This window comes from Nymphaea colorata, chromosome 10 (genome assembly GCF_008831285.2).
Source record: "Nymphaea colorata isolate Beijing-Zhang1983 chromosome 10, ASM883128v2, whole genome shotgun sequence".
Taxonomy (NCBI): Eukaryota; Viridiplantae; Streptophyta; class Magnoliopsida; order Nymphaeales; family Nymphaeaceae; genus Nymphaea; species Nymphaea colorata.
In genome coordinates this window covers 1,184,835-1,195,576 of record NC_045147.1, presented here as the reverse complement: position 1 = coordinate 1,195,576, position 10,742 = coordinate 1,184,835, and the positions used below count along the sequence as shown (strand labels likewise).

The 10,742-nt window shown below is 37.6% G+C and overlaps 1 protein-coding gene across 1 annotated transcript; it reads left to right on the top strand.

The window, feature by feature from the left end:
- Window positions 1-669: 669 nt before the first annotated feature.
- LOC116261861 (E3 ubiquitin protein ligase DRIP2-like) lies at window positions 670-8,495 on the top strand. Its single transcript, XM_031640769.2, has 8 exons — window positions 670-912; window positions 3,264-3,447; window positions 3,821-3,920; window positions 5,350-5,656; window positions 5,792-6,219; window positions 6,353-6,400; window positions 6,784-6,856; window positions 8,119-8,495. Exons 2-8 carry the CDS (start codon window positions 3,333-3,335, stop codon window positions 8,299-8,301), a joined length of 1,254 nt encoding a protein of 417 aa, XP_031496629.1. The 5' UTR covers window positions 670-912; window positions 3,264-3,332; the 3' UTR covers window positions 8,302-8,495.
- Window positions 8,496-10,742: the final 2,247 nt, after the last annotated feature.

The following is a 10,742-nucleotide window of genomic DNA, read 5'->3' as shown; positions in this document are numbered from 1 at the left end:
AAAAAGCTATATGTGGGTCCTCTTTAAGACAAATCTTGGCTCCCTCACTACATTCAACTTATTGGCTTGTTAGAGTGAATTAAAACCAACGAAGTATGAGCTTAGTTTCTAGTTGAAAACTCTTTTTATTCCATTCTAAATCCTAGTTGGACCTACTGGGGCGCTAGCAATAGACTTTTCGTTTCTTTTTTTCACCTCATGGGCGACTAGGATGGTGAGCCATGCATTCTTAGGCTGTGGCAGAGTTAGAAATTTCTGGTAGAGTAGTTAGAAATTTCTGGTTGAGAGATACTCTAAGTTTACCAACTTGAAGAAATACTTATATGTAAAAAGTTGAAAATCAATGAAGTTTTCATATGGAAATAAAATAAATTTTGTGGGCAGCTAGAACGTGGTTCCGCCACGCTCTTAGGCGGTCCGATTTGTCAAACTAAAGCTCCTAAATTGGTTGCCAAGAAAAGTCGAAGGGAGGAAAAAAAGGTGATCACAATATTATTGTAATCGTGAGCAAAATTTTACAAGGTAAACGAAAATTCTTTCTGAATTTTACGAACAACTTGTTTTTCGGTTTTGTAGTTAATATTGTAGGATCGATAGCGGCTGGGCTGACGGCTCCTCGTGCCGTCATCCCGACGTTAGGAAGAAGGATAAGTCGGACGCTACCAACACAAACGGACAATGCAAAGGACCAAATCCAACAAGAGAGAAGTAGAAGGGAAGAGGAGCGAAGGGGGTTTTTAAGTCTAAGGTCTGACTTTTCATGTTTCCTCTCTTCTTCCTTCCTTTGTGCCGCTGCTGCATGGAAACGTGATCTCCCGATCCCCAACTACGTCCTTCCTCCTGCCCTTTTTGACGCAAAGGCAGAGCGAGAGAGAGAGAAGGAGCGACGGCGGCGGCTTCCATCCTCGCGAGGTACGTAGAACGAAAAGATCCCTCCACCCCCACTTCTCTCCTCCTCCTTCGATCTCCCTCCCATTCTCTTCTTCTTCCTTCTCCTGTGTGTCGTTTCTGTATTTCCTTGTTCGTTCGTTATGTGTGTGCGTGTGTGTGTTAGAAAGAGACAGCGAGAGGGAGAGAAAGAGAGATGTGTATTCTCTCGCTGCCTTGTGTTCGAGGCTCGTCGGGCAGAGAGATGCAGAGCTCCCAGCCGACGGAGATCGATCCGGCGCGGCGACGCAATCCTCTGCCGGCTGCTGCCGAGATTTCACAGAAATTGACGCAATTTGAGCTTGCCAGAGTTGGGGAATCTCTTAAGAAACTTGCAAGAGCGATTTAGTCGGCCTCATAGTTCATTGTCTTGGTTTTTTCTTCGGAGTCGATAATGGGGTGAGAGAAACCGAAGTGTGCCTTGTTTTTCGTACTCCCTTGCGTGTTTGTTGCCATAGAGCTTCACCAGTTGTGGGCATGTTGCTCATGTTCTTCGAGTTCACCATGCAGATTGGTTTTTTTCCCTGCTTTTCGTTTATCTCGAAGTTTGAATCTTTGTACCGTTGCAATTGTGTGGAATGGAATTAGTTCATGAAGCGGTCCGTTCTGTCGCTTGTTCAGGCTTCCCGCCTCTGCATTAACTATGAGATATGTGATCCTCATTCCTCACTGTGGTGAGGTGGTGTTGGGTTTTATCTCCCAGTGCCAGCGGTTGTGAGGTTTTTAGTTGGTAGCGATTGAGAGAATTGGACTATTGCTGGGCTTTCAATTAGCTTGTTGGCTGTCTGCAAGCTAGTGAAGACGGCGAATTGTATATCTGGAAAGAAGGTTGGGTGGTTTTGGGGAGGTTGATGTTGGAGCATGAGAGTTGGAAGTCCTTGAAATTGTCATCGACTTGATGGACGAAGACGAGTATCGGTATTTTAAGTAAACACTGAGAGGGCGGTGTTTTTCTTATCTGGTTCACTTGGCTTGCTGCACACTTGGTCCAGTTGAAATTTATCCCTGTGAAATGGACATCATTTCGCTTGAGCTAAAGGGCGGATGGTTCAGGGAGACTCTTATTTTATCTTTACATCCCGGAAGATAATGGGCTGTCTTTTCTGCTGCAATTGTTATCGCCCCGAAAGTAGTAGAATTTTCTGCGAATCTTTCGGTTCAGTGGTTGGCTGGGTCTGTTATCGACTCTCCTCCTTGTGTTAAGTTGCAGTATTTTATCTTCTTTCTAATTAAATTGACATTTTACAGTTTCATGATAGCAATGTAAAAGACAAATATCTTTGAATGTCTAATTTCCGGGTCTTTTTATTCTTCAAAAACACTTTTCTTGTCTTTCTTTCTTTTTTTTTTTTTGCTTTTGTCTAGATCCATGACCTTACTGAAAAGCTCTCAAGACTTATCCAGAGACATCAAATTCTGCATTATGCATATTACCCGTTCCTGCCTTGATTTTAATCGTGCTCCTTCTGCCCTTTTGTTGGCTTCTCAATGTTACGTGATTCAAAGGCTTAGCCACTGTTCCCATAGTAAAATACCTCCATTTTACTATTAGGCCACTCCATCACCAAAGATTTGTGTCTGTTCTATGTTCATGGCGGCATCTTATGCACAGTCCACTTCCTTCTACATCTATCATCAGTTGATTTATGAACCTTCAAATGTCTTCTGAACAAGATGTAACTCCCCTTCAGGCTTTCTTTTCCCTTAAACTATAATTTGGATATTTGCTGAAGGCTAAATAAGACGGTATTTTTTCTGATAGTGGGAAATCATTTAACACTTTTCGCTTTCTCCACTTCAAAGTAAGGCGTCTGTTAGTCTAAGAAGGTTAAATGCTTAGATGACCGCTAGAGGGGTTGTGTTGTCAATGAAAGCTTAAATATGGCTTATATCTGTCAAATTTGATGCCTTCTGTAGAATAGTACATGGGATGTACTTATTAGCAAAGAATGGTGCTTCATTTTTAGTTGGTATATGTGCTTAGAATGCTCATTTCCAGGTTCTAACTTATTGCTGTGTGGAAAAAGGCTATCCAGTGGTTATGGTTGAGTTGAATGCTTAAACATTTACTCTAGCTTGTTTTCTTCTATACCTAAATCCACTGGCCGGGGTTGTGCACTTTTACCATCCAGATATATCATCTGGTTTTTTTTTTTTTTCTTTATCATGCGCTTACTGTAAGATTCATTTCTTCATCTAATGGAAAGGGCAACTGAACAAAAGATAGTGGTATAGATAACCTTCGTCTTGCAAAGCAAGAGACATGCAAGTTGCCTCCTTTTTGGTGCAGTTGTATTGCTTTGACGATAATACCCTATCTCCCATTTATGTTGCAGGTTGTACACTTTCAGGGGACCGTCAAAATTCTTGCTGTGCAATGATTGATATGTGTTGATAAAACAAATATGGCAAATCAATATGCTAAAGTTAAAAGAAGCCTACTTGCGGAGTGTTTGACTTGTCCTCTTTGTTTGAATCTTTTGAGGGATGCGACAACAATTTGTGTATGCCTTCACACATGTAAGGATTCTTCCATTGACTTTTTCTATATTATCTGATAAATTTGTTTTCGTGCATGACATTTTATTAGGGCCTTTAAAGTGATGTTTCAATTGTGTCTGCCTGGAATATGTCATGTTTCCTGGTTCTATATATGTTTCCTTGTCTAATTCTTAATGAATGCATGCTTGTATGGTGTTTCGTTCAGATTTCCACCTTTTTACTTAATTAGGTTCTTCACAGTTATATTCAGCAACCTTTCTACTCTGTGAGTGCTTTTGATATTATATGTTTCCATGTTATACTGATGATGCTAATATGGCTGGTTCATAAATAGTTTCCTCTCTCCTTTTCAGTTTGGAAATAATCTTTATCTTTGGCTTTTCTTGCATAGTTTGCAGAGAATGTATATATCAAAAGCTTGAGGAGGATGAGACATATTCTTGCCCGATATGCAATGTTTACCTAGGTTGCATGGCTCGAGAAAAGCTAAGGTGACTGAAAGCTATTACTTGTCCTGTTATCCATAGTTTGTCTCCATTTTAAAGCACTGTGTTGTTCAGAGGTTAGTGAAATTATTTCTTTACGTCATACTATCAGTACATGCATTGGCACTGGAAAATCTTTCCCATCAACAGGCAATTTTTCTACAGTAATGTCTTCACATATGAGCGGCTCTTGTATACTAGTTTCTCCAAGGAATCTAGTTGGCCTTCTTCATGTATGCAAAAAGTATGCTTAATGTCATTTTGAGTAACTTCATAAATGAGAATTAGGCTTATACTATGTGAATCATGGTCTTCATCTACATCATAAGCTATGGAAGACCAAGATGCCAAGCAGGAAGCATGATTAGTTGATGAAGTGAATGTTGAAACCTTATATAAGGATGGCCCTTCCTAGTGAAAGACCACAAACTGGAAGGAAAACACACTAAAAACTGGGTTTTAGTGACAAGACTTTACACAGATAGAATTGCACTTGAACCAGAACAAAATGTACAATGTCTGTGCATTTCATGAAAATCATACAACATGTCTCCTTGTAGATATCCTATTCAACATTGAAGCTGGGTATCTCCTGACACTCTCCACCTTTTTACATTGAAAACGTATGTATTCCCCATTTTTCCTTCTTGAGGCAGCGACACAAAAAATGAGAATGAGGTGGTTGAAGAATGGGAGCCCTACAGGATATCTCCTCACCTTTGAATCACTCTTAATATTTTTAACATCACATATTTTACTCGACATATATGGTTGTTGGTGTTCCTTTTTCCTGCTTCTATTCCAGCTCCGTATGTATAAGCATAGTCAATATGTGCATATTTACATGCATGCGCAGACACATGCAAACATATGGAAATGAATAAGCAGTATATCTTGGAGTGTACGTAAGAATGTAGATTGGACATACGAAAATGAGCAGGCACATTTTAGTATCTTTTGAAAATCAGCTACATCTGGTAACCAAGCCAACTATTGATGGCCAAAGGTACTCACAGCCTGAAATAAACACTTGTTCTTCAAGAAGTTCCAACCTTAAAATGTACAGAAAAATTTATCATGTTTTTTGAAGCATGTCTCAACCTTCTTTTCTTTTCTTTTCTTTTTTCTTTTTTTTTCTTTTTTTTTCTTTTTTTTTTGTTTGGATCAGCTTTGTCAGTTTGTGAAATCAGGATAAAACACTCTTATTGTCAGTCTTTTTTCTTTTTATTCCTTCTATTTATTGCACTTCTAATGAGGGAAATCCAAGCTAAAAGGATCTCAGATATGGGCATCCCACGTTGCTAAGCATCAGATGCTACTTAGGCATCCTGCCACCTAATATTTACATTCAAGTATATTTCATGGCAGACATGGGTCCTAGCCATTGAGACTCTGTTTTTGTATTACTGATTTTGAGTTAGTAAGTTTTTCACAGGCCTGACAATAATCTACAAGATGTTAGAATGAAAATATTTCCTTTGAAGAAATTGAAAGAAATAGATGTTGGGCCTATCCCAACTGGCCCATCTAGGAGGAAGGAGAGGTCATTATCATCAATTGTCATCAGCACTGATCCTATATCAACGACCGGACATGCAAGCAAAGCAAAAATTGCAGCACGGAAAGCAGGTATATCACGTGGAGGTGGTAACAAAAATCATGGCGATAAAGATTTCTCAGATGTAGACAAAGGTGATGCATTTGACCAACCATATAAGCTCTCTATGCCATCAAAAAGAAAGGTTAGTTGATTGTCTTGTATCTTGCTTCTAGTAGTCAAAGGTTACATAAATCTGATACACGCCATAAAGAATGTGTTTGAAACACAGTATGTCCAGAGTTTTGTTATTCTAACAGATTTTGTCTTCATCTTTCAGCGTATCACCATTGAAGATGAAGCAGTTAATATTTCAGAATGTGGTGTTGAACCTCCAATCCAGGATTCATTTTCAAAATCTGCCAATGACACAAACTGGGACAAGCTAAATTTTCTCGCAGAAACTGCAGACAAAACTAAAGTGGAGGACTCAAGTGCACATTTTATAGAAGGCAAAGAACCTGGCAAGTCTTCCTCAAACATAAACAGAAGGTTCAGGAAAAGAGGCAATGGATCTGCCGCTGCAGTGCAAAAGAAAGAATCTAATAAAGTCATGGAAGAGAGATGTAAAAGTGATGTAAATGACACTGACAAGGTCTCTAGAACAAGAAAACCCAGAAAAAATGGAGTCCAAGTGAATGGGTTTTCTGAGAAATTAACGAACCATTTAAGGCCCGTGTGGTTTGCATTATTTGCTCGTGAAGACCAGTAAGTGCAAGCTTCATGCGACTATAACATGCTTTACATTTCCCACATCAGGACTTTCTTCATATTGTAGACCACTTTTTCATTGCATGTATGCTTTTACTCTCTGCCTTACCCAAATATGGCCACCTTACAGATCTGGAGCTTCTTTCCCTCAGATTCCAAAGTGTTATATCAGAATAAAGTAAGTTTTTGTTGCTACAGGTTCAAGGTCAGTTTGTTAAATTTACCTTAAATTTGAAACAAATACGAGTTTTTCATTTTTTTAAATGTTTTGTAAACATAGGTTAATAAATTGGCTCAATTATGAGTATGTGTTTTCATCTCATTAGATCCTCAAGGAAGCATCCAGTTGTATTATCTTCCCCATAAACAACATTGGCATTCAATTATAGTAGCTCCATGGGAAATGAGGTTACTGCCACTTTGGCTTATGGAATTGACCTTAATGCCAGTATATCTCTGTCTAAAGTTAATAATATAGTTAACAAGTAAAAAAGGCAAATTATTCTTATGCATTAATACATTGCAACTATTCTAGAAACTTATAATTTTGATTGCTTTCAGGGACGGAAATATACCTGTGTCATATGTTAAGCAGTATCTTGTGCAGAAGCTCAATTTAAAACATGAATCTGAGGTAATTTCCCTTTTTTGTGCTTGTAAGAAAACTAACTTTAGCAATGCAAGTTCCTAGGATGAAGGATCATTATTGCATTTCTTAGACTCGTTTTCCATCTTATCTGTATAGTTTTCCTAGTGAAGTTTATTCTTTGTAAAATTCATTGATAAAGCTGTAATTTTTGTGTCAATGTCATTTTATAACGTCTTCCCCTGTATTGAGTATATTGGGATATTGTCTATGAATGAACAATTACCATTTCTAGTTCTGTAGGTTAATCACTATGCAACTGAACCCACGTTTTTCCATAATGGAAGTTTAGATGTTCAAGTCTTAGATTGCTCATGTGCTGTTTGTGCATGTGAAAGAAAAGGACTATATAAAAAATTTACTTTTCATTCTTCCTTCTTTCAAGTTCTCGCTGATGTTAGGTGTTTGTGTTTAGGCTTTTTGAATATGAACTCATCTTTTAGCTATCACATAGTGAAGCTTTAAGATCTTTTCTCTTCTCCATTATCTTTTCTTCTCCCTTATTCTCTATATTCACTTCCCTGTTTGGTGATACCAAAACTGTTTTTAATACTAAGCACAATGTGGTGTGTGTTTGGTTCTTTGCTGTGTCAATCTGTAAATTATTCTTAAGGCTTGACCTATAAGTTTGTCACTTGTTAAATGAATAACAAATAACTTGAGATGGATGGAGTTCGTGTCAAACATCTAGAATGAGCGGCAAGAAACCTATTTCTAAGTTGTAGACATAGTGAACGAGAATAAAGGGATCAAGGAAAAAGAAAGAGGCAGACACCGTTGCATAGAACTTTGCAATAGTTCCTCAACATTCACAAATACTAAGACATCGGTATGTAGTGACAGAGGTGTTAACGAGTGGAACATTAATCAGCTAAATATACACATTAAGATTTGTCTCTGGACTTGGTAAGCCTGAAAATAACGAAAGGCTAGTGCAGTCACGTGATACATTTATGCTCCCAAACAGTAGGGTGATATGGATTCTATACAAAACTTCTTTTTTTTCGCAGTAAAGATTACTATATTTTAACCTTTAGAACCAAAAGAGTGAATAACCTATGCACAGAACAGCAAAATGGAGTTGTTCAATGTATTCCATGTCAGAGAAAAGAACAGAACATGGTTTTAAGCTGAGGATGTTCCCATTTTAAAAGCCATGTCCTGTTCTTTTCTCTGAGAAATGAACAGTTGTTTGTTATGAATCAAGTTCCTGCAACTTCTACAAAACCTTTGTTCGATGTCTAATGCAGGTGGAGGTTACATGCTGTGGCCATTCTGTGGGCCCAAGCTTTCCTCTGCATGATGTAGTTGATATTTGGGTAAGGAATCTGACTGGTGGAGGTGAGGCTATTCGTACACTTAAAAAGGACGACAAGGGCTGTGACGTGCCAGACTATGTCATGGTATTGAATTACAGCAGGAAGCCTGCGTAAGTGAGCAAGACATATTTTCCTGTTATTCTTGAGATCTATCATGTTGCTGATGCCCACGTTGTATATATGCTCGAGGAATCATGAATACATAATTTTATCATCTCTTCTTTTCCAGTACTTGGACTTTCTAAGAGCCTCGGCTCATTGAAAGCTACTTCCCTGTAACAGTACCAAGCTCCTCTTGTTTTTAGCCATCGGGTGATCTAGGACGGTCTTAAATCTTGGGAAGCAAAATTATAAGATTTTTAAGATTCTATTCTTCGAAGGAACTTGCGTTAGTGTCAATGCAGACTAAATATTCAAATAATTAAATAAACAAAGACAAATACTAGAAAGCGGTTCACAGGCAGGCAGCACAACCAATAAAGAAAGAAAATGATATGTACAAATATTTGAAATTACATGGTGAAAATCTCGTTTAATGCTTATAATAGCGAGAAAAAGTCGTGGGAAAATCATTTGAAGGTCTGTGTCATCTTTTTCTGTTGGTTACCTTTGGTTATAACTTTATATACTAAATAAATACTCGTCGCTGTTTACTGTAACATGCTTATTCTTGTGAAGTTCTGTAATTATTTAATAGTTAGGCAAACTCTTTAAAAACTTATCAAGTGTGGAAAGTTCATGGTAGGGCAGTTCTTCTTTATCCGAAGTTATGCACAATGCATAAAATATCTTCTAGTCTACAAATTTACCGTGAATAAAAAAGGAAAATATTGCAACGTCAATGAAGTTGTCCACTAATAATCCTCATTTGTCTTTGACAATTGGTAGATATAACTGAATCACATTGAAAAGCCAGTTATCTGCTGTTTGACCAAAAGACCACGATACTTTTGAAATAAAGTGATTTCTTTTAGAATTACTCTGTTCTCATCATCCTATCAGCCTCTGCAAGTCTCGGCAATTAGATTTACAACGTATTAAAAAACATGCCAGTGTTTTGTTGATGGTATAGGATTACACCAACCAACATGTATGAGGAACATTTGGAAAAATCTTGTAGGATAATAATTGTTTGTTATTGGAGTTGGTTGAATGTATCTTGTGTGTTAGTTGATTCACAGGAAGCACCGCTAGTCACCTACCAGCTCTTCCTGTTTGAGCTTGTAACTGAAGCTCTGCTAGTTTCTCGATCTCCACTTGTCACACCTGGCAAAAGTATGCTAATGTACAACTACCCTTGGAATCTCAATGCTTTAAAATGTTTCAACGAAATATGGTTTGTTTTTTTACCAATTTGTTGTCAGTCTTACTCGTGCCTATTTTTATGCAAAAAAAAAGGATTCCGAACAACAAATTTTTTGCATTTTTTTGACCACTGATTCTTGAGATGCCGTAAAACTTTGTATACTAGTTAAGCAACTCGAGTCTTGAATTTTTTTTTTCCCCTCTTATGCGGAAAGCTTCATTTAAGGCCTACTCGTCATGTTTTTATGTTGCAAATGTAAGCCATCGAGCCTTACTTTTGATGAAGGCTATCTAATAGGCAGCCACCTTTGCCACCATCAAGTTTAAGACGGGTGCATGAAATGGTTGCAATTTCTCTTTCGTTTTCCACGAAAAGGAAACAATAATGTTGATAGTAGAATGCTTTCCCTGTTTTAGTAAGTGTTTTTTTTTACTTGATTGAAGAAGCAATTAGTTGGTCATACATCCACAACACAAGTCTCGAGCTTCTATTTTTCTTAAAGTATCGCTAATAAGAATATCATAAGACTCGGATGGATCACTAGCGGAGCTAGAAACTTTTTCTGGTGGGGCATTCATTCAATACCTATAATTTCTTTAGGGCACTTACATGTATAACAGTTAAGTATATCAAAACATTAACATATATATTAAACTAATTTTGTGAGGCGGGTGTGGGCAGTTCGCCACTGGGATGGATACTATCAAGTAGTAAACAAGAGGTTAGTAAATCACAAAAATCTCAGGTATCAAAAATAATCTTGTATAAGTTCCATGTGCAAAGATTTAACATTCTCACAACAATCTGAATACCTTGTTCTAAATCAAGGTATAAATCATCAACTATCAAGACAAGATGGTCTCTAGGATCTTCCTTCTTCAAGCGTACAAAGAGCTAGTTCCCTATAATGAACCTTCATTCAGATAATCAGTATCAATGAGTGAATAACTTGCTGTGGTATGAGGCGTTGACTGCATTAGGAATATGAAGAAGTCCTTCCCCTACAAGTAGGAAAATAGGTACTTACCACAAAGAAGCGTTGAAGTGCCCCTAAGAGTAGGAAAAGAGGAACTTACCAGAGGGCAATGCTCTCTTCCAAAATCTATCATCAGGAAATGCAATGGGTTTTCTAAAATTAGAAGAATATAAGTTGAACATGATTGAAATACAAAAAAGAGTTTCCACCTTCTAATGTTCAAGATCTTTTAGCATGGCAAGCATGAAAATCAAAAGAATCAATACAACATTG

Coding starts and splice junctions, on each gene's coding strand:
- LOC116261861 (XM_031640769.2), top strand. CDS start 3,333: ATGGCAAATCAATATGCTAAAGTTAAAAGAAGCCTACTTGCGGAGTGT. Junction 3,448..3,820: donor TTGTGTATGCCTTCACACAT/GTAAGGATTCTT, acceptor TTTCTTGCATAG/TTTGCAGAGAATGTATATAT. Junction 6,857..8,118: donor ATTTAAAACATGAATCTGAG/GTAATTTCCCTT, acceptor TGTCTAATGCAG/GTGGAGGTTACATGCTGTGG.